The 25001-nt window shown below is 36.5% G+C and overlaps 2 protein-coding genes across 2 annotated transcripts; both read left to right on the top strand.

Annotated features, from left to right (window-relative positions):
- The first annotated feature begins 16624 nt into the window (after positions 1-16624).
- On the top strand, positions 16625-17867 carry LOC142544634 (uncharacterized). The gene is made up of 2 exons (XM_075651671.1): positions 16625-16918; positions 16994-17867. Exons 1-2 carry the CDS (start codon positions 16721-16723, stop codon positions 17681-17683), a joined length of 888 nt encoding a protein of 295 aa, XP_075507786.1. The 5' UTR covers positions 16625-16720; the 3' UTR covers positions 17684-17867.
- Positions 17868-22044: 4177 nt separating this feature from the next.
- LOC142510139 (uncharacterized) lies at positions 22045-22476 on the top strand. Its single transcript, XM_075619599.1, has one exon. It carries the CDS (start codon positions 22045-22047, stop codon positions 22474-22476), a length of 432 nt encoding a protein of 143 aa, XP_075475714.1.
- Positions 22477-25001: the final 2525 nt, after the last annotated feature.

Below are 25001 nucleotides of genomic sequence, written 5' to 3' on the forward strand. Positions count from 1 at the left end.
CATGGTATTCCAGTTTCTATCATATATGACAGAGATCCCAGATTCACTTCCTCATTTTGGAAGAGTTTGCATTCGACTATGGGTACGAAGTTGCTGTCTAGCACAGCTTTCCATCCTCAGACAGATGGGCACTCAGTTGGAGGATCTTCTCCGTGCTTGTGTGATTGATTTCTCTGGGAGTTGGGAGTCGAACTTACCATTAGTAGATTTCACCTACAACAACAGCTTCCAGTCGGCTATTGGTATGGCTCCGTATGAAGCATTGTATGGTCGTAAGTGTAGATCTCATGTGCATTGGGATGAAGTAGGAGAGAGAGCAGAGTTGGGTCCAGAGATTATTCAGCAGGCTGCCGATATAGTAATCAAGATCCGTGATAGGATGAGGACTGCTCAGAGTCGACAGAAGAGTTATGCAGATCAGCGGAGGAGAGATTTAGAGTTTGCCGTCGGCGACCATGTCTTTGTGAAGGTAGCACCTATGAAGGGTGTCATGCGATTCGAAAAGAAAGGGAAGCTCAGTTCAAGATTCATTGGACCATTTGAGATCCTCGACAGAGTTGGGACGCTAGCTTATCGTGTGGCTCTTCCGCCGAATCTGGCCGGAGTACACAATGTCTTCCACGTCTCTATGCTGAGGAAGTACATGGCAAACCCTTCACATGACTTGAACTTTGAGCCGTTGCAGCTTACTCCGAACCTATCTTATGAGGAGAGACCAGTGCAGATCTTAGACAGGCAGGAGAAGAAGCTTCGGAACAAGCTGGTTAAGCGAGTCAAAGTCAAATGGCTCAACCATTCAGAGGAGGAAGCTACGTGGGAGTCTGAGCCAGAAATGAGGGATCGTTACCCCGAGTTACTCGGTAAGTTTTAATTTCGAGGACGAAATTTCTTTTGAGGGGGGGAGAGTTGTAGAACCCGTAAACTAGACTACGTATAAGCCATGCATAATTCTAGTATTTTAAATTAAAATAATTTTATTGCATGAGTATTTAAATGCTTTTCTTTAAAGTTAATTATTTTATGCAGCAGTTTAATTTTTATCTTTTCAGTTAATTCATTGAGGCCGGACTGGAGTTGGAGTTTTGAGATAAAATTTAAGATTTAAGAAATCATTCTCAGAGTTTATTTTAGCTAGCTAATAAGTTGATTTAAGTTAAAAATGAGGTTTAAGGAATTATTTTAGTAACTTGAGGTGAGTAGGAAATAAGTTCATTTAGGTTCCTTAATTGAGGTGTTAATTCACTAAATTATTTAAAGGATAGGTAAGGCTCTTAAGGTTTAAAAATTTACTAACCAAACAATATTTCCCTTCCATTTATTGAATAATTTCGGCCACGCCCCTTAGTGAGACAACAATTCTATGCCAACTCACCCTTTGACCATTTCCTTGTCACTCCTTAGCATGGTGATCTTTTCACCCTTAATTAATTAATATTAGAACATTATTCTAGTCTAGATTAGCATGAGAAATTGGCCACACCCCATTCATTTATCCCTAAAAAAAAATCATTTGATATCAACCAATTCAAAATTCAAAAGAGAGGAGACTTGGTCATACAATTTGAGTTCCTTTATTATTGGATCTTCCCTCACTCTCCTAACCATTCCCTCCCTCTCCATTACTTCGAAATTCAGAGAGAAATTGAGAGAAAAATCGTGAGCAAGCCTTAGAAAAAAACAAGAGAAAAATCGAGTAGAAGAAAAGAAGGTAGCAAAGCGCTCCGTCTCCTCCGCGCCGCGTCGTTGCGTTTCGTTCGTTTTCTTTTCAAAATGAAACCAGGCATGCATATGTTCTTCTTTGCTCTTCAATCAAGTCATATTATGATTTTTAAACATTACATTATCATGTTTGATAGCCAAAACCAAAATATATCAAGAACATTTTGAAAATAAAAGATGCAGAATTGTTCGGTTCCTCTTGTGCTTCACGAGTTGCATTGTTTTGATGGTTTCAGGTATTGGTTCGATTCCAGGCTCCCAAGGCTACATCTATACATGTTATAGGATGGATTAGGACCACATTGGTCCATTATTTCAGCCCCCATGCTTGCTGTAAATCGAAATGACAGCAACTCCCCAAACATGTCCCAATTGCATTCGATTTTCTTGTTTGACGTCAAAGAGAAATGGATCTGATATTGGCTGCCCTAAGGGCCTATAGCCATGGTTAGAACACTTCCGTATCATGTCTAAGACGTGACCAAGTTTCCATTTTGAGGCTTGGTCCATGGTGAAATCGGTTTTCAAATCAAACAACAAGAACAGCCCCTTCGACCCTTTTAAATTCTGCATGTGTCCTCTCGGTTTTGGGTGTTGGTGTGGACCTTGGTTGGCTCTTTAGCCCTTGTACACTGGTTCATACCATACCCCATGATGTCTATATCAAGCCATGGCCAACCATATGGCCACTGGTATGATGCATGACAGCAACAAAATGAAATTTCAGAAACATCACCGTACAGATTTTTGTGTTCTCGGTTGAAGCTTGGTGTTGTCCTAGGTGTTGGATTGGATTGTGGTTGGCCTAGAGCCCTTAGCCATGGTTCAAGCCACCCATTAGGATGTTGGGAAGATACTCTGGTCGGTGGTTCAAGCCCCAATGACCAATCGTCTCGCAAACAAAGCAATGCAAGCGCAAGTGCAGTTGCTGGAATTTTCGGGCAGCAACTTGGTGCGTGGGTTCGGAGGCTTGTTTGAGTTCTTGGTTGGCTTTTAGCTTATGGCCTTGGACTGGACACTGCCTCATCGAGTTAGGAAGGTCATGTTTTTGGCCGTTTGTGATTCGGATCATTTTTGAAGTCGTACGAGAAATTACGGTGCGATGTGCCAAATTGACTCTCGAAAGAGCGTTTCATGTTTTGGCCTCCATTCACCAAAATTTCGGCCCTTATCATTTTTGGAGCATTATTTCATTATTTTAAGTTTATTTTAATCATGACTAAATGATGGTTCGGTGTTGGTTTGGGTCGGCACGGAGTCATGATTAAATACGGAGTCGTTGGGCGTAATTGTCTCGTTTTTGGATTTATTACAAAGTTTGGTCAAGAAAATCATTTGCATATTTTTCATGTTAAATTTAGGTCGCAGCGAGCCTGGGAACGATCCAATCCATGTGGTAAAATAATACAGGATATTTCATTACGCCATTTAATTATATAACATGCATAAAAAGATAAAATATTCATTTTTGAGATTTATGCGATATTGCTTGTGGCCATTTCACTATCATGGGAGCATTGTATTATCCGGTCGCCAGTTACCGGTCAGTTCAGTTATGTACCACCCAGTATACTGTGGCATTATTCTGATCAGACGTTCATTACTTCACCCGGTCGCCAGTTACCGGTCATGGGAGCATTGTATTATCCGGTCGTCAGTTACCGATCAGTTCAGTTCAGTTCAGTGCAGGGGCCACTTGTGTAGACCATAATCTCAACAGAAAATTTATGACATGCTATTTTATTAAGGCAAACATTTTCACTGTGATTTTCAGTTCAGTTATGCACGTATTATAATTGATCATGACAAATCATTTTCACATTATGCCTCATGACATGATATTTTTACTTCCATGCAATTTTACTATATTATTTACTCGTTATTTACGATATATGCATGCTGAGTCTTTAGGCTCACTAGACTTGATTGTTGTAGGTACTGATGATGTCGGGGCCGAGGGCGGGGACCAGTGAGCTAGCTTGGGTTGGCAGTAGTGGCACCAGAGGACCTCATTTACAGCACTTGCCATTTTTTTATGCTCAAACATTTTATCAGTTGTTGGATACTTTAACTTGTTATTTTGGCGAGTAATAATTTCTTCCGCTGCTATTTTGAATATTTAAACTCGATTTATCAGTTGATTTTGTGAATGAGGCAATTTTGATTATTTTAAAAAAAAAATTAATTTTTCCGCAAATTTTCAAACACGAATTTTCGGGCAATTATAATAGCCATCCACTCGCCCATCTCTCATTGATCCTGCCGACACTTCTGGGGACGATTCAAATGATGAGGACTACGAGTTGGTCGCTCGTAAAAAACCCGCACCTCGGATTGTTGCTGAATCTTCATCATCATCCTCTAGTAAGGATGACGCGTCTCCCTCGGATACTCTCCCTGTAACTGCACAGGCAACTCAATCTTCTTTTGGGGAAAGTGAAGATGAAATCTCTTTGGCCCAATTTATGGCCAACCTGAAGAAGGATAAGAAGTATGCTGCGTCCACCTCAGAGCACACACAAAGCATTCCTTCCAATGCCTCCAGCGATGAGGAGATGAGAGACTCTTCAGAAAGTCTCTCCATTAGCATTGCCTCTGGTACGTCCTCTCACCCTTCTAATGATATGCCGGATGATGTTGCCACATCTGATCCTGGGGATCATGAAGTTTCCTCTGCTGCTGAGGATGCTTCTGACAATGTTGCCCACATTCCGGACAACATAGACCTTGCTGATTATGATCTTAATAGTGCTTTCTGCACTCAGTTCTACACAGAACAGATGGTGTCTCAGTGGTACCTGTATGCAAACCGAGTTTTTCTTGAGGAAAGGAATATAGATTTTGATTCTTTTGAGCAACACAATTTTTTGTCGTTCCTCAAAAATCGCAATCTCTACTCCACGGTATCAGCAATCATGCCTTTTTCTCGCCGTCCTGTTATGGAATTCTATGCCAATCTGTTACCAGGAGTTAGTGATGACCGCTCATTGAAGTACGTGAAGGTGTTCGTCAGAAGTAGGATCTATAATTTCAATCCATCGGTTATCAATAATCTTTACCAGACCCCCACGAGGGATGTTGATGGAAGTGTCCCAGACATTCATCTAGTCACATCTACAGTCATTGGGGGCATTGTTACTCAATTTCCGAGTCATCCAAAGAATCTCCTAGCTTCCAACCTAACCACATTCTACTCGGTGCTCCATAAACTGGCTATTCAAAATTGGACCCCTTCCACAAACACCACCACAGCCACACGACACCAAGCCCTGGTTCTATACTCCATTGGGACAGATGGAGTGTTTAATTTTGGACAACTGGTTTTCAACACTGTGCTTCAGTATGGGGACGGAGGTCTCAAGGCGTCCAAGCTTCCTTTTCCAAGCCTAATCTACGGGGTGCTGATATCCCAAGGTTTTGTTCGAGATATCAGTGAGCAATTATCTGACCTTGGTGAACCATTCAAGATTGCTCCTGCATTCTTCAAGGGAAATAGGAAGGTTGATCTTCCTTAGGTTTGCCCCATGTAATGCTTCTGCAGCACCTATTGGACCGCCAAGCCCTCATGCTTCTCCACCGACCACTGATTACATCATGATCTCTGTGCCAGAAGTACACGCCCACATTGATCATGCTATGGCAAAGGTTGAGCAAGCCAAGGCTGCTATTGATCATGCCATGAAAATGGTTGAGCAAGCCAAGGCTGATATTGCCTACTATGAAGCTGTGGCTGCAAACTTTCGGCTATTTTTGGAGGTAGCAGTCTTTCCAGGACAAAAAGGGGGAGATGGTGATGATCAAATAGAAGCTGGTCCATCAGGGACCAAGAATAATGAGGATATTGAAGATTCTGATGAAGAGGATGATGGTGATGAAGAGGAGGAGGGGAATTAAGTGTTTTGGTTAACAAGTTGATCTGTCCTTCATTTCTGTGCCGGTTTATTTTCTGCTGATGTTTCTGTTTATATTGTTTTTCTCTCCCTGCGCCTGTTGTATTTACTTAGACTGTTAATGAAATGATGCAGGTGTTGTCTCAAGTGTTGCCAACAATTCTAACAACACCCGTGTTAACCTTATTTTATTAAGGGGGAGAAAAATTCTCTAACTCAGGGGGAGATGATTTGAGCTAAACAAATTTAAATGGGTTTGATCTCATTTTGTTCAAGAAAGGAAAAAAGGGGGAGATGGAAGGGAAATAATATTTCCGAAATTAATTGAGATAATTCCTTAGATTTAAATTATTTCCCTAAAATTATCTTTCCTTGTTAAGTTGATTTCATATACTAACTTGTTAGATTTTGCCTTTCTAGATAATGAGATAATTATACAAATATATTCTAGATTTGCTATTTATGATGATGATTTTAATATGATATGGTATCAATGTTTAAATAGAGTTTATTTCTAATTAAACTTCTACATTCCTTATGAAATAGGTTTCATTGTGGAGATAAAAGTCTACATCTATAAATAAAAGATCAAGGATATCATTGAAGCTCTCTTGGCTAGGCCTCTTCTCACTCGATCATACATACACGCACTTGTGCACGCCGTGAAGATTCGAGAAACAAGTCATCAAGGATCGTGCTGTGTTGGAGAGTGGTGATCACCGTGTTGTCCTGAATGTTGCAAACATCTACAGACAACATCTGTAACGATGTTGGTTGAAGACCGTGTTTTTCGGGATCACGTTTTTGCTTTCTTAGTTGATGTTTTATTATTATTGGTTGTTTTAGAAAGCTTTTATTTTCTCAACTTGTTGAGAAAAATTAATTTTAGTTTTAATCACTAGTGATAGATTTTTGTAAACGGTTTGGTTTCTAGTGATTTATTTTTTTCCATAAGGCACCGCACAAGTATTTATACTTGTGCATATTTAATCTTGTCCATCTATTTATTTAAAGTGAATTTGTGTTACAAAATATAATATTTCGCTGCATGCTGTCTTAAATGTAGTAACATTTGACACAACACTTAATTCTGATAAAACACAAATTTACGATTTTATACTACTGTTGATATATTTACACACATCTGTCGAACAACGTTTCTTTCAAGAATAAAACCACTAGAATTGTTATTAAACTCAATATCAATTATTCTTATACTTTTTTTACATTTTAACAATTTGTTTATCGTTCTATATTTTTTTAGAATTACATATTTTAAATAGTTATTTATATCTATTTATATCAGACTCTATCTTTTATAAATAAAACCGATGATCGTTATTTTCACGTGAAATTAAAACTTTCAAATAATATGTATTAAACAAAAGTATAATTTTAGTCAAAAAATAAATAGATATGTGTAATAAAACACAAATTTATAAAAATATAATACGCTAAATAATCAAAAAGAATAAAAATATCATATGTGAAAGTTTTAATCTCTAAAAATGCTAATAAATTATTCGTGTAATTCATATTTATTATAAATATAATCTCATACATTAAATTCAAAAGTAGAAAGTGAAATATATATTTTTAAATTTATCATTAATTTTTTTATCAAAAAATTGAAAATAAATCAAATTAATCAAATTTCTCTGCAAATAAACATTAAAATTTTTACAAAAGAGTACCTAAAATTCATTTGTTCTCAATGTCAGATTCATTACAAAGACACAATAAGAAAAAATGACGTTTGCTGACATGTTTTTAAGGAAAATTGTGTAAAAATACTATAAGATATGCCGACTTATTGAGATATTAATTTAAAAATACAATTGTTAAAAATTAAAAATTAAATAAAGTATTATATTATGGTATTTTTTAGCATGTGTCATCAATTTAACCAAAAAATTAAATATGGTGTTTCCAATTTCTAATCTCAATCCTAAATCCATTGTTTGAGTAAGTTCAACTTGACTGCCACCACCCCGCCTAGGTCTTAATTTTTTCAGAAAAAATTAATTTAATAGAAACGCTATCATTAGGTGTAAATTGAATGAGTTATTTTATAATGATTGGATCGATACTAATTATAAAATAACACAAATAACCTAGAAGAAGCACATAAATTGAGTAATTTACTTTGTAATGATTTGATCTATATTATAAAATGACATAAATAACCATAAAATGCTTGAAAAATCCATAAAACATAACAAATGTATAAAATAAAGAAAAGCATATAAGAAAATTTGCAATTCAACACTCATATATGTATATGATTTCAAATACATATATTTCAACTGTGTTCAAATATATTTTTGTTATTTTAGAGAAGCAAAACCATGAACTTCAAATCAACTCCTTGCATGTTTATATTGTTTTTCGTGTTATTAGGATGTATTTCAAATTCATCCAATAATGATGTCATTTGAAATTCATTATATTTTGTGCAATTAATGTATAAAAAAGTAAGATATGAATTTAAGATTTGATATATTATTTTATTATTAACAATGAATCTATAATTGAAATATATGTATTTCAAACCATATCCACAAATGCGACCTAAAGGTAATGTCCTGAATATAATATTCGTTTAGGTACTTGGTTGTTCTTCGTGTGTGTTTTTTGTATGGATTTGTGTGGATAGTGTGTGGAAATATTGGACTAAAAGTAGGGGTAAATTTATACTAAGATGATACACTTTAAAAGGTGATTAATGATAAGTTTTTTTTCCTCCTGAAATCCAAATAAAAGAGTCAAATATTTAATAAAAAAAATTACAAGTGAATTTTTAAAAATTCATGACTAGGATAAACACATGTTTTTCTTTTCATTTTCATGGATTTCTGTGCTATGGTTATTCTATTTTTTCAATGGATACATAATAAATATTCAAATTTTGATTTTAATTGGAAATAAATAATTCTGGATATGCTTATATAATATTTTCCTAAACTAATTACTATTATAATTGGAAGTTTTAATATATATTTTAATTTTTTGAAATCCTTGTGATTTATAATTAATAATAAGAAGAAAGATAATAATTATTATTTTTTAAGATAGTAGAAGAATAATTGATATTTATATTGTGACATTAAATTTCTATTTGGGAACATAATCATAAATTTATTTTGATTTTTCTTTCATTAATTAAGAATAAAACTTAATATGATCAGTGACGTATTAAGGTTTTATATTTTATTTTTAATATTATATATTTAAGTGAGGTTATGTTACGTCACTCGATTTTGTGTATGTAGACCATAGAAGATGAAAAGGCTTTATTTTTATTAATACGTTTGATTTATTTGTTTTTTTATTTATGGATTCTCTGTGAGAGGGAATAATTTCCTATTTTTTAGTTTTTATGTTAGAAGTATTAGGCTTCATTTTGCTCCACGATTTCCCTCCTTCATGCGTCGCAGCCCTTCCTTACATGAGCCACCTTCGACTAGCCCATAGCTAGACCAACTCCAGCCCCTTAGACACCTTAGGATCCTACTGGACCGCTCACACATCAGCTCCCACACACAGCCTTCCATGCGTTGTCTTTCCCCCTTTCCTTCCCCAAAACCGTGCGCGCTAGGCCCAATGCTTCCCTATCATTCTACCCTTGTCTCCAGCTACACTAGGAATCTCTACGACCATGACTCGACCTATAATGGCCCGAAAATTCATGTTTGAAAATTTGCGGAAAAATTTAAAATTTTCTTTTTAAAATAATTAAGATGCCTCATTCACAAAATAAACTGATAAATCAAGTTTAATGTTTAAAAATAGCAGCGGAAGAAATGATTTTTCGCAAAATAACAGGTTTAAAGTAATCCAACAACTGATAAAAATGTTTGAGCATAAAAATGGCAAGTGATGTAAATGAGGTCCTCGGGTTCCACTACTGCCGACCCAAGCTAGCTCACTGGTCCCCGCCCTTGGCCCCAACATCATCAGTACCTACAACAACCAAGTCTAGTGAGCCTAAAGACTCAGCATGCATATATCGTAAATAACGAGTAAATAATATAATGAAGTTGCATGGGAGTAAAAAAAATATCATGTCTTGAGGTATAATGTGAAAATAACTTATCATGAGCAATTATAATTCGTGCATAACTGACTGAAAATCATAAGTGAAATGTTTGCTCCTTGGAGCCCTGTAATGAAATAACATGTAATAATTTTCTGTTGAGATTATGTTCTACGCAAGTGGCCCTTGCACTGAACTGAACTGACCGGTAACTGGCGACCGGGTGAAGTAATGAACGTCTGATCAGACTAATGCCACATTATACTGGGTGGTACATAACTGAACTGACCGATAACTGGCGACCGGATGATACAATGCTCCCATGATAGTGAAATGGTCACAAGCAATATTGCATAAATCTCAAAAATGAATATTTCATATTTTTATGCACGTAATATAATTAACTGGCATAATGAAATATTCTGTATTATTTTACCACATGGATTGGATCGTTCCCAGGCTCGCTGCGACATAAATTTATCATGAAAAATATGCAAATGATTTTCTTGAGCAAACTTTGTAATTGAATCCAAAAACGAGACAATTACGCCCAACGACTTCGTATTTAATCATGACTCCGTGCCAACCCGAACCAACACCGAACCATCATTTAGTCATGATTAAAATACTCTTAAAATGATGAAATAATGCTCCTAAAATGACAAGGGCCGAAATTTTGGTGAATGGAGGCCAAAACATGAAACGCTCTTTCGAGAGTCAATTTGGCACATCGCACTGTAATTTCTCATACGACCTCTAAAATGATCCGAATCACAAACGGCCAAAAACATGACCTTTACAACTTGCTGAGGCACTGTCCAGTCCAAGGCCATAGGCTAAAAGCCAACCAAGAACTCGAACGAGCCACTGAACTGCAGCAGCAAGTTGCTGTCCACAAAATGCAGCAGCTGTGCTTTGGTTTCCTTGCGTCTTTTGCGAGGCTAATGGCCATTGGGGCTTGAACCACCGATCAAAACCTCTTACCAACACCCTAAGGAATGATTTGAACCATAGCTAAGGGCCCTAGGCCAGCCACAATTCGAACCACAACCGAAACAAGCCAAGTGATTCCACCCGAGAGCACACCTTCATGCGTGGGGGTGCTACGATTGTTCAGCTGTCATGGACCATTCCATTGACCATTTGATTGACCATGGCATGATCTAGACATCAAGGGGCATGGTATGAACTGTGGCTAAGGGCTAATGAGCCAACCACGATCCACACCAACACCCATACTCAAAACTACACTTGCTGGAAAAAGAGAAGGCCGAGAAGGGGGGGGGGGGCTGTTTTTATTTGAAACCAATTGGGACGTGAACCAAGTCATGAATGGACATCTTGGTCACATCCTAGACATGCTAGGGAAGGGTTCAAACCAGGGTTACAGGCCTAAGAGCCAACCAATGTTCGAACCATCCTTAGACAAGCAAAACAGAATTTTCGAACTCCAATTCTGCACTATGGGGAGGTTGCTGTCATTTCGATTTCCAGCAAGCATGGGGGCTGAACTAATGGACCAACGTGGTCCTAATCCATCCTAGTACATGTCTAGATGTAGCCTTGGGAGCCTGGAATCGAACCATTCACCTGTACTCACAAAAACAAGCGAACCGTGACGCATGAAAGGAGAACAAAAAAATTCCGCACTTCATTTTTTTTTTTTTTTTGAAAAAGTGGTCATGTATTTCGGTTTTGGTTGAAAGATCATGATCATGTAGTGTTTAAAAATCATAATACGACTTGATTGAAGAGCAAAGAAGAACATATACATGCCTGGTTTCGTTTTGAAAAGAAAACGAACGAAACGCAACGACGCGGCGCGGAGGAGACGGAGCGTTTTCTTTCTTGCTTGCTACTCGATTTTTCCTCTTGTTAGTATCTATGAGTCTCACGATTTAAAACTCTGAAATGCTCTCAATTTCGGTGACGGGGGAGGGGAAATGGTGGTTAGGAGAGTGAGGGGAAGGGGTTGCAATATAAGAGGGATGGCAAGACCAAGTCTACCTCTTTTTGAAATTTGAATTTGTTTGATATCAAAATGATTGTTGCAGAGGGAAATGGATGGGGTGTGGCCGAATCCTACATGCTAAACAAGGTTAGGATATTGATTTAATATTAAATAAATTGTGGTTAATAAATGAAAGGATTATCATGCCAAGAAATAATAAAGAAAGGGTCAAAGGTGAGTTGTCAAAGAATTGTTTACTCAACTAAGGGGTGGCCGAAAATTGAACAATTAAATGGAGGGGAAATATTGTTTAGTTAGTAAATTTTAAAACCTTAAGAGCCTTATCTATCCTTTAAATAATTTAAGGAATTAACACTTTAATTATGAAACCTAATTGAACTTATTTCCTACTCACATCAAGTTACTTAAATAATTCCTTAAACCTCCTTTTTAACTTAAATCAACTGATTAGCTAGCTAAAATAAACTCTGTGAATGATTTCTTAATTCTTAAATTCTATCTCAAAACTCCAACTCCAGTCCGGCCTCACTGAATTAACTTAAAAGATAAAAAAAATTTAAACTACTGCATAAAATAATTAACTTCAAAGAAAAACATTTAAATACTCATAAAATCATTTTAATTTAAAATACTGGAATTATGCATGACTTATACGTAGTCTGGTTACGGTTCTACACGACCCAACACAGGGCCTTGATCACGACTAGATAGCTTGCACATAGCCTCCCCTCACAAGTGCCAAAATCGAACTCTAACATGCAATAAATCTTAACTGAGGCTCGGCGCTTTCTCCTCTCGTTCCAGCCCTTTTCTAACCTACATGGGACTCCTTTTAGGACTTCTAAACATCATCTCCCTTCTCCTTAATGGCAGCGAGTCCCTAGGAATCATAACGCGACTCAAACATGCATTAAAAACTTCAAAATTTTAAAATAAATTATTCAAAACATTAATAAAACTTGATCACCATGTTTCTTCCTTGAAAAGATCATAAACATTCATAATATGGTTTGAATGATGCAAAAAGAAAGGTTTAGAACGCGCCTTCGCGTTTAAAACTCTCAAAATACGAATATCGATGCTGCGGAACGTCGGTGACGAACATATGACGATTTCTACCCTTTTTTCTAGACAAAACCCACATTAGGATGCAAAATAGTCGGTTTAGGGTTTAGGACTTAATTATATAAAAACGAAAAACAAAAAAGCTTTCTAAATACTTAATTAATTGACTTAATTAACCTTAATTTTTAATTAATTAATCAGGTCCATTAAGATTAATAAAATTATTTAGCCTCACACTAAATGATTTAACAATACTCATTTCCAAAATTCCTTTATAAATTACATAAATTCTTAAATTATTTAAAATAAACGTTTTCCTAACTAAAAACAAAAATCTAGCATTTAAATCTTTAACATCTTAATAGTCCATGGTTCTCCGTCCCCCGTTAACTATCGATATTCGCCTGAAAGTTTTTAAATTATGAAATCAGGAAAAATTACATAATTAATCATCTAATCAATCAAAATATATCATTCATGCATTCAAAATCATTTATTTAAAGTAGTTTAACAATTTAATAATTTTCATTTATGCGATTTACGTAACCGGATTTTTGGACGTTACAATACCTAATATACGTCATTTGATAATATTATGTCAAAATTGTTTATTATTAGGCAGTACCAAATATGATGAATTAGGTATATAATTTGACATATTTTATACCCAATTTGTTATGTTTGATACTCATTTCTTCCTGAAAATTTGTCACGCGACATTGACACAACTAATAATGTAAAATTCTTTTTTATTTAAATTTGGTATTTAATATGATTAATTAACTACCACATGTAGGTTTTAACCAATTTCTGATTTTTGATACTAATTTCTTGGAGAAATTTTGACTAATTCATTAAAATAGCTAAATCATTCTTTGATGCAGATAATTGATGAAAATTGACATGAAAAATAGGTCTGCTAAACCAGTAAACAAAAGAATCACACATATGATAAATCACAAATAAATAATTGAGATGAAACATCAACCAATAATCATTCGAGTAGGTTTCTTGTGAGACATTCTCACGAATCTTTATTTATGAGACAGTCTCACGAATCTTTATTTGTAAGACGGGTCAACTCTACTGATATTCACTCTTTATTTGTAAGACGGGTCAACCCTACTGATATTCACAATAAAAAATAATACTCTTAGCATAAAAATTAATATTTTTTCATGGATGACCCAAATAAAAGATTTGTATCACAAAATACGACCCGTGAGATTGTCTCACACAAGTTTTTGCCTAATCATTATATATTGAGTAAAAAAAATCAATTATTTCAGATTAACGTTACAATAAACAAAGTGTCTCACACCAATAAACTCTATAAATCGTGCAGACCGATCTTCAATGACCTTTCAAGATAGAAAAGCAGCGTGATTTTTTTGGTTAATAATACTTTTTTTCCCCCTACAATTAACCCAGATACACCTTTCTCAATTTAATAATTTCTTAAGTTAAAAGATTTCCTAATATTATCTCTTCCTAGTTGATTTGATTGAATATAATATTTAATAAAAAATTTTTCTTTCTAGATAATGAGATAAATATACAAATATTTTCTAGATATGATATTTATGATAATAATTTTCAAGATATAGTATTATTGATTTAAAAAGAGTTTATTCCTAATTAAACTCTTACTTTAATTGTGAAATAGGTTTTCTTGTGGAGATAAAGTCTATGTCTATATATAAGAGATCAAGGACATTGATGCGGCCGCTCTCTCTTCTCAATCAATATACACGCACTGTGCACGTCATGTTTCTCATAGAAAAACATCCTATAAAGGCGTTGCTGTTTTGAAGAGGAGTCGTTCGTTTTGTTTTTCACTATTCGCTTGGAAGTTTTCGTGGTTGCATATCGTTTGAACTTTTGCACGTCATAGATTTCAGAGAAATATTTCTTTAAGGACATGTTGTTTTGAAAAGTGCATGTACTATGTGTTGCCTTGAATGTCGGAAACATCTACAGGACGTGTTGTTTTGAAAAGTGCATGTACCACGTGTTGCCTTGAATGTTGGAAACATCTACAGATAACATCCGTAACGAAGTTGGCTGAAGATCGTTTTCGTGGCTTCTCTTTTGGCATCACGTTTTTTGCTTTCTTGTTGACGTTTTAATATTGTTGGTTGTTTTTAGAAAGCTTTATTTTCTCAACTTGTTGAGAAAATTAATTTTTGACATAATCACTAGTGATATGTTTTGTAATCGGTTTGATTTTCTAGTGAGTAATTTTTGTCATAAGGCACCGCACAAGTATTTATATTTGTGCATATTTAATCTCGTCCATCTATTTATTTTAAGTAATTTTGTGTTACAAACTTTAATATTCCGCTGCATGTTGTCTTAAATATTGTAACATCTGACACAACATTTAATTATGATAAAACACGAATTTGCATCTTTACACTACTCTTGATATATTTAATCACATCTGTCGAACAAGATTTCTTACAACACCTTTCTACACATACTTAGTTTGCACCAAATAATCTTGAAGTGAAATAATTATACATATAACACAGGTAAGCTAACAAATCCCAAACAAAAAAAGAAGGAATAACATAGAAAAAACAAAAAAATGGTAAAAAAAAATTGATGTACAATAGTGCAACGAAAAAAAAATTGTATTGAATTTTGGAGACCAAATCGACTATTTGCTTCTTTGTTAACAAACAAAATTATCAATAAATATTTCTTTTGACAATGTAATTTAGCAACTATTTCTTTTGAAAATAATTATGCAAACAGATATGTCAGCAAACATCCTCAAAGAGATCCATTGTATGGAAAATATCTTCCATGCTCTTCGAATTCAGGAAACTGGTTAAATTTTTTTAGCGAATTTAAGCGCCAGTTTTTCACATTTATTCGGAGAAAAGAGTTGAGATTTCGGCTAATTACTTTGGATCTTAAAAAACCATAGGCTAATTTCAATTTTTTTTTTTAGATTTTGAGCTTTGAATTTTTTAGCTTTGAAACAAAAAGTAGAAAGGCATGTTAATGGAGAAGAAGCTAGAGACATGGGCATTTCATGCGAGTAAGTAAAGATATATGTGTAAAATTGTTGTGTTACGGAGTCGAAACAAATAAAATTTCTTTGTCAAGGATTGCAGTATAAAAATTCATACGAGAACTAATTCCTAATAAAACATGCTTCGGATAGATTTTATTCCTTTTAACTCATACATTATCATACCTCATATATAAAAGGTGATTAAGTATTTCATTTACATTATCGATAATAGTACATTGTATGCGTTAAATTGATGCAAAGAAAACAATTCACGATGGCATTACCTTGACGCAAAAATAATTATCTCTATCGAACATAACTTACATGAAATAAATCGTCATCAAATATTATGTCATGAGAAGTGGTCATCTTCAACACGTTTTAATTCCAAAAATTTCCAACCAAATCTCAACGGATTTCTGCGATTCTTGATTCTACTCACTCCTACATTAGTGTAGTATCCGACAAGATGTTGAAATCCGCATATCGTTACGGACATTTTCAACTAGTGTCGGAAAACCACGACATGCTATATAAAAAACGTTGCACCGACCACTGCAGCTTCCATGCGTGATATCTCACGAACCACTAACCTTTAAAATCTAACCAAAAATTCGTTAGAAAGCTTATGAAATTTTCTTGAAGTAGCAAAAAACCTCACCTCAATCTGTCAAACCTAGCTCTACTTATTTACAGATCAATGGAGCCCAAAAACACACCCTCATCCCCCTAAACAACATCCTTTGCTCTACATCCCAATCCAGTCCTCCTCATCAACATTGGCCACCGTAGATTAAATTCAATCCCACGGTCCAAATTTAAAAATTTTCGTAGGCGTGAATCCGCGTCAATCTCTATTAACCAATTAGCTTTCGTCTTTAACAACCGAAACCTCATTATTTAAATCCTCAAAATTGTCTGCAATGGACTCACAGCTAGCAGAGAAGTGATTCTGTCAATTCCAAATCCATTTTCTGATCGATTCAAATTCCCGATCGGCGCAGGAATTCTGAATGGCCTACCCTGAAGAACCAGTTGTTCCGGTCGAAGCCGAGCCGGTGGCCGAGTCAAACGTCGTAACCGAGCCTACGAATGAGAAAGATCCTCCGCCCGCAAGCTCCAAAATTAAGAAGGCTGCGGCCAAAGAGCCGAAGAAGAAGGTAGCGGCACCCAGAAAGCGGAGTTCCCCCACTCACCCGCCGTACTTCGAGGTATCGAGCGGTTTTTTTTACGGATCTTGTTGGATTTAGTAATGAATTGGGATCTAATTATCTTTGTGCATGCAGATGATTAAAGATGCGATCGTGACTTTGAAGGAAAGGACTGGATCGAGTCAGCCTGCGATTGCGAAGTTTATTGAGGCGAAACAGAAGAATCTGCCGCCTAATTTCAGGAAGCTATTGCTTTATCAATTGAAGAAGCTTGTAGAGAATGGTAAGCTTGTGAAAGTCAAGGGCTCTTTTAAGCTGCCACCGGTTCGTTCGCCAAAACCGGCTCAGGAGAAGCCGTCCGCTGCTTCCAAGCCTAAGCCTAAGCCTAAGGCCGCCGCCCCCAAGAAAAAGCAGGTCGTGGTTTCCAAAGCAAAACCGGCTAAAGCTACTCCTGCGAAGCCAAAGGCCACCGCCGCATCGAAACCCAAGCCAGCAACGAAACCCAAGCCAGCAACGAAGGCAAAGCCGGTGGAAAAGGCTAAACCTGCCACGAAGCCGAAGGCGGCTGCAACTGCGAAGAAGACGGCGACCAAGAGAAAGGCACCGGAAAAGCCGAAGACTGAAATAAAACCTCCATCCAAGGTTGCGAAGAGAACTACCAGGTCGAGTCCGGGAAAGAAAACCACCACAGTGACGGCGGCTGTGAAGAAATCTCCGGCTGAAAAGAAGGCTACTCCGGTGAAGAAGGCTCCAGTGAGAAGCGCAAAGCCGAAAACGGTGAAATCATCAGCGAAGAAAACTGCGGCGAAGAGGGGCAAGAAGTGATGATAGGGTACTTCGAGGAAGTATGCCTGTTTGTAAGGATAGGATTGTAGATTTAATTGGAAAATTGTTATAAAATGGTTTCCCTGCATACAAATGTGGTCGACACATGTTTTAACTTTGCCATTATAGCCTGTCTTCCATTTCTGTTCAAAAAATTTATCATGGCTTGTGCCATTCTCCTTTCTTTTTGCTTGTTATTTAATAATTTGCTGTCTTTCCAGAACATGTTCAATTTTCCAGATGCATCTTCTAGTAAGCAAACTGAGGAAGTTGATTGTTGATTCTATTTCGCAAATTTGGTGGCTGGCTGCTCTTGTGGGGCTAGACTCGCAACGTTTTTTTCCGATTCTTTTCTGCTTCTCTAGTTTCATTTTGGGAAAGGGAATTCTAACCCACGACCAAATTTCATATGTAAATATTGTGATAACCAGTTTTGTGGTTTTACGATCGAGTGGCTGATTGGATCAGTGAAACAACTGTTTCATTTGTGGTACCTGGAATGTGCAAGAATTTAAACACCATCGCATTCTTCTTCACCTACCCAAAACCACCGTCTTCTTGCTACATACATTATGCCTGAAAACTTGATGATTAGGGGAAGAAAATTTACTAAATTCGATCAAAGATTGGTTCATTGCAAGACCAAACACTGGAACGAGTTTAATGTAGAACATTTCTCAAAAGGTAAAAATAAGTGAAGCATGTACATGACATCCAAGAAATTAACCGAGAGATTATTTTATTGTGGTGACCAACGTGAATACATGCAGGTTTCGTCAACTAAGCGAGATTTCTATACATCGTGTCTTCCGGCCCTCAAACCCGAAGTATCAAAGATCCAGATTGCATATATGACTGCGAGTGTTGCAAGTGTGGAAGGTTCTGACTCAATTTGTCAGATTGATTTGTGTGTGGTCATCTCTTCCAAGAAGCAATGCTCAGTATCTGGTAACTTCAGAACTTGGTCGATTGCTTTGTACAAGTTCACGACTAGTAGACAAGATGCATTTGATCGACTCTTGCAATTGATAGCACAATCATATCTTTGTGTTCTAATTTTATTTACCCTGTAGCAGTAACTAATAACCTCTTATATTAACTCATTAATTTTTTTGACACCGACTTGTTTAGTTTTCTTTTCATTTTTTGATACTTGGTCTTATACACAACCGGTTTTCGGAAATATATTGAATCATGTTGAAGCATATGTGCTTTAAAATAGAGAAATGGAAAAGGAAATCTAAGAATTGAATTTCATTGCTTAATCGATTCTCAGTTTCTCGTATACATTTATTCTTCATACAACCAATAAAAGATTGACACCTAACCCCTGTTTGTTACAACTAATCAAACAATATTCTATTACATTTTGTGATGGGCTTCTTCATGGGTTTTTAGTACTTTAGGCTTTCTCTTTCATTGATTTGGGTCATGCACTTTGTGGGCTTGTTCTGGTAGATGGGCTGCTGTTCTTTTCTGTTGATGGGTTGCTGTTCTTCTCCTTCAACTTTCCCTCGCAAGCTCAGCAGAGGATGATCTTCCACTCTGAGCTTGATTCTAAGATGATTGAACGTGAGAGCAGACAATGGTTTAGTAAACACATCAGCAATCTGAGCAGAGGATGGAACATACTGAACAAAGAGATCTTTGAGCAACACCTTTTCTCGGACAAAGTGAATATCTAGTTCCAGATGTTTAGTTCGAGCATGTAGTACCGGATTGGAACTCAGCGCAATTGTGATGATATTGTCACACCATAGGACTGGTGTGCGCTTTAAAAGAATATGTAGTCCAGATAAGAGAGATTTAAGCCAAAGTAACTCGGCGATTGCATTAGCAAGACTACGATATTCAGCTTCTGTGCTTGAACGGGAAAATAACGGATTGCTTTTTAGAACTCCATGAGATCGGGTCTTTTCCTGAAACCACTCACTCTGGACGTAGAACTCCCCTCAATTGAGTAAGGGCAAAGGAAAGGCTACAAAAGAAGAGACCTATGAAGATGAGGCTCCAGATCTTCATTGCAAACACAAATTGATTTGCACATGGAGAAAGTGGATGCATTTGTTGCTGAAAAGATTAAATTCTTTGATGAGTGGGTCACTTTAGAACCATTGCTCACATTTCCCCATCGAAAGAGAAGAAGAAACAGCTGGCCAAAACTATTAAGATTGAAATATTGGTTTTCCAAATTTACAAGACGAATGTGGTTTTTGCTTTTTTGACATGAAGAGTATAAATTCTGACACTTCCCAAAGTAAAAAATCTCAGAGAAATCTTGATCTCTTTAGGCCAATTATGACTTCTAGATTCCTAGAGCTAGTCATGATGTTGTTGTTATCCAACAACTCTCTAATGATCTCATGACTCTTAAGATGGGTGTCATAGTCATGGAGATGGATTTTTCAGCCACAGAAGATGACTAAAATTTTTGAACCAAGCGCTTTTCCTAAGGCAATTGAGGAAGTTGTTGAATTTCCTCATAGATATGATGCATCCAGTACTTCTACATCGTCCCAAATAGTTGCAACTTCTCAATCTCCCAGAAACTTAATCTCTCAAGTTTTTTCACGATCTATGTCTATCCAATGTTGAGGATATTGTGAACCTTATAATTCAAGATGATGTTGTTGTTCTTTTTACTTCTTATCTCCCAGAAGATGTTTATGCTTTACATGTGTCGCCTCCTGAAACAAAGATGCCAAATCCATCTGCTAATGTCTCTACTAGACAATCCATTCGTGAACTCTCTGACATAACATCTTAATTATATACACATAAACATTTCTTAGTCGTAAATTTAAGATCCTCGACTAATTTCCCAATTCGTTTTACAACATCAACCTACGTCCCGGTTTTAACCCGAATCGACTCGAAACTTAACCAAACTTTAAACATAACTTGTTAACACCTAATCATACCCTATGCAACCCAAAGCAAGATATTTAAGACCCATAGAATCACCTAGAAGGCTACTGAAATTTCTGCCCTTACTCAACCGAACCCTAGCCTCAACAATTCAAGTTTTCCTTCGTTCTTAGCCTTTAACCGACCCAACCAGACCCTAGATGGCCCTGATGGACCCTAACCAAACCCCTTAGACCCTACTGGACCAGCCCTACAGCCCACGCACGACCACAGCCCTCAACCAATCAACCTAAGCCTTGCGCGACCCCAAGCTTCCACCTACAGCATTATGCCTTGCACCAGCCTTCCCTCAAGCTATCTAGGACAATGGCTAGACCTTATTAGGACCCATGAACATGTCCCAACAGCAGCCCCCTCAAGAACCCTAAAACCGAAACCCTAGTTCCTCTACAACCCAAATTTTCATTCAACCTTTTTACCCTTCTTATCCAGCCCTTAGCCAAGCCTCTATGGACTCTTAATCATTCTGAAAAGTGTCTCCTTTCATAACCCTATCATGACAGCCCCTTTGTGCAAAAAAAAAAACATGGATTTAAAAGCATATAAACTTAAGTTTTAACATGTATGTGCCAGAAAAACGAAAATAAAAGGAAGTGTATCATGTTTTTCATGCGATCATGTATAAATACAAATAATATGGTATGAACGATGAGTGAAGGACGATTAAGGCGTGCCTTAGTATATTTCACGCAAGAGAACAATCCTTGATGTGAGTGACGTTGGCGGAGAGATGGGGAGAAAGCTTCATGCGTTTTTCCTTCAACTCACATTAATTGCCTTTGAAAAAGTGATTTGTGTGGCTGTGTGATGGTGGAGAGAAAACTAGGAGTCTTTTGAAGCTTGGTGGCATGTGGTTTGAGGTGTTTAGGGTTTAAAAAACTCTATATTTTTATATAAATAATTGGGCTGTAAGCCAGGCCCAATAAATTCAGTACAATAGGCCCATTAGGCCCATTAGAGAGTAGGTAAAATATTTTATTTATGAAAATTTTCGAAAATATTGGTCGAGCCTCCAAAAAGTACATATTGTCTTCAAAAAATCGACTATCAGATTAAAATACGACTCGGTATGTAAAAACATATCACAAAGCACCATTTTCAAAAATTACATATAAAATATATCATATATTAAATATTTAAAAATAATCATTTAATAAAAATATTTTTCCTTTATGGTCTCAGTCTCTGTTCCTCTATTACGTCTCGAATAACCTTTAAAAACACAGTTTTATGCATTCTAATAGAAAATCATATTTTAAACATGTAAACATGTTTACCACATTTAATTAATGCAGTTAAAATAATTTAATTATGAATTTTTCATATTTCCTAGATTTGCATGCAATTGGATTACATTATAGCATTTTGGACCTTAAACTAGGTGATTGATTCTGGTTTACTGTTATTTTTACATGAAACATAACAATAGCTCAATGGATGCATTGGCTTCAAGTGCTGCCTTTAGACCACCGGTCATGGATAGATCGAATTATGCGTTTTGGAAAGTCAAGATGAGGATGTACATAAAATTCATTGAGAAAAGAGCTTGGAAACGGGTTATAGATGGTTGGTCACCACCTAGAATTGTTGATGCAGATGGTGACAGTCGAGTTAAACCTGAGATTGCATGGGCTAATGATGAGGTTCATACCTCAAATTTCAACTCAAAGACACTTGATGTCATCTTTGCCTTTGTCGATCTCAATGTGTTTAGCCTTATTACCAATTTCACATCTGCCAAAGACACTTGGGACATTCTTCAAAAACACTGTGAAGGATTAGAAAGTGTCCGTAGAACCAAACTGAGGATGTTGATCTCCAAATTTGAGAGCCTCAAGATGGTAGAAAATGAGACAATTGATTAGTTTGATCGAAGACTTCGAGACATAGCTAATGATGCTTTTAGTATCGGTGACCCTTTGTCTAATGAAAGACTTGTCAGCAAGGTATTGAGATCCCTTCCAGAACGGTTTAACATCAAGATCTATGCCATTGATGATTCAAAGGACACGTTTAGATTAAATATGAAAGATTTGATAAGCTCTCTCAGGACGTTTGAGATGAATTTAGATCTAAAAATAAGATATAAAGGGAAGGTCATTGCATTGCAAGCTAGTGTAGACTCTTTCAACAATCTAATTCAGGAAGCAAATGAATCTGATCTCAGTGAGAAGTCAATCTCCTTGATTACTAAGAATTTTGGTGATTACTTGAAGAGGATGAGAAACAAGAAGAAAATTATGCAACCACCGAAACCTTATCTTAGCCCTCTTGACAAAAATAAACTGCAGAAATAAAATGACGGCTCGACCAGAAACTAAAAGAATACATTCCGTACGGTGCAAAGAGTGTTCTGGATATGGGCATTATTCAAATGAGTGTGCTAATCGACTTCGCAGAAATAAAGCATGGCAGTTTTCTTGAATGATGAAGATTCTGATAAAGAACTTGAATCCAGTAAAGGAGATGATTTCATCTCACTGTCCGCCATTTTGAAGAACACACGCTAACTGCAAGTCAATCCACCTTGTGTTGCCACACCGAGCCGCAACACCATCTCAAAATCAGTGTGTCTTAATGCCAAATCTCTTGGGAACTCAGACATTGAAGAGATCTAGGAATCTGACCAAGAAGAGCTCACTGTAGAGACTGTCCAGATGATGTATGAAGAGTTGTATGATGATTGGCTCAAAATAAATGAGACAAATTTGATACTTTCAAAAGAAAATACCGAGTTAAAAAACAGCTTGTCTCGACTTGAAATCTTATTGAGTAAAAAGGACCTCGAACTCTGCAAAGTCAAGGATGATCTTGAGAAGGTCTCAAAAACTCTTGCAAAATTCAACTAAAGTTCTTCAAAACTTGACTCAATGCTAAAAATGGGAAAAGATAGCAGAGCTGGTCTTGGCTATGTTGAAAGCTATATGAACATGGTGAATCTTCCAACTCCGATCAAAATCAACTCTGTTTGTAAAGGAAGTTGTTGGAACATTTCATGTTCGCGATCCTGATTTTGATGTTAACAAAACTTGTTACTTTTTTTTAATGAATTTACCTAAGTGCGCAGAAAGTTATCGAGCCTAAATTAAAGCTATCGAGACACAAAATGAAAGCACCAACTGATTGACCAAACTGAACCAGTTCAACTGATATATCAAAGACCAGTTCAACTTATTGTCCAGCTGATAGGTAGTTCAGCAGAAGACCTTCAGAAGCCCGCCCAGCTGATGAAGAGCTCAACTGATGAAGAGCCCAACTGACCAGTTCAACTAAACTAGTGAAATCAGTTCAGTTGACGAGCCAACTGATTTCACCACGCCAGTTCAAGACCAATTCAACTGACCAGTTTAGAACATCAGTTAGGAGCAGACCAGTTTGAAGAACACAACAAGCTTATCTAAGTGAAATCCAGCTGTGCGCATTAAAGAAAGCAATTGTCCAGTCAAAGGACATAAATGAAAAGTTACATTCCACAATGACTGTCAGAAAGGACAAGTCACAAATATCTAGGAACGGATTCAACTGAAACAAGCATATTTGATGAGTCTTGATGTACGGTCACGAAGCCTCTATAAATATAAGATCAAGACCATCAACAAACAAGTGTGTGAAAATCATGAGAAAAGAAGAAGGGCATGCTCATTATATACCAGCTTAAAAAAAGCAATCAACCCAGATTTCAGGGAACACTTCAACGTGTCATTAGCTTATATTTGAAGCACAATTCCCTCAGTGTGTGAGAATACTTTCGTGTTGTATTCATATATCAGTTCTCACACAATCTCTCACATATATAGAGAGTAGAGCTTATTGATAAGTTGAGTGAGTCCTTCACAAAGACGTTAAACTTGTGTATGTAGTCTTTAACACATAAACGTTAAACAAGTGTTGGCCGGAAAGTGTTGCCTTCAGTCTAGGCTAGGAGTTCAGTTAGGTAGTGGTGTAAGTCCTAAGCTGAGTGGGTTCGTACAAGGTGTTGTATAAATTAAAGTCTTCTAGTGGAACCTACCCGAGGTGATAGGAGGGGTGACGTAGGAGCAGTTGAACTCTCCGAACATCCATAAACATATCTTGTGTACTTAAATGTTTAATTACTGTTTTCAAACTGATTTGATTAGTTTAAGCTGTTATCTGTTCAATTCTCACCATAACTGAACTGATAGATGTAAGAATTGATCCACTTTATTTCAGTTATTCAGTTTACACAAGTTAAAAGGCTTTCAAATTAATCAGATTTCTTAACGAATGATTATTTCGAGTATTTTCCGCTTGATTTAAAACCAAACTCGATCTAATTAATCGGTGTTTACATTCTTAGAACATGAGCTATTGAAGCTCATGGAGAATATTGTGTTTGAAGCATCATCGCAGGAGCTAGAACTGATCCTTC

Source organism: Primulina tabacum, chromosome 1 (assembly GCF_025594145.1).
Source record: "Primulina tabacum isolate GXHZ01 chromosome 1, ASM2559414v2, whole genome shotgun sequence".
NCBI classification, from domain to species: Eukaryota; Viridiplantae; Streptophyta; class Magnoliopsida; order Lamiales; family Gesneriaceae; genus Primulina; species Primulina tabacum.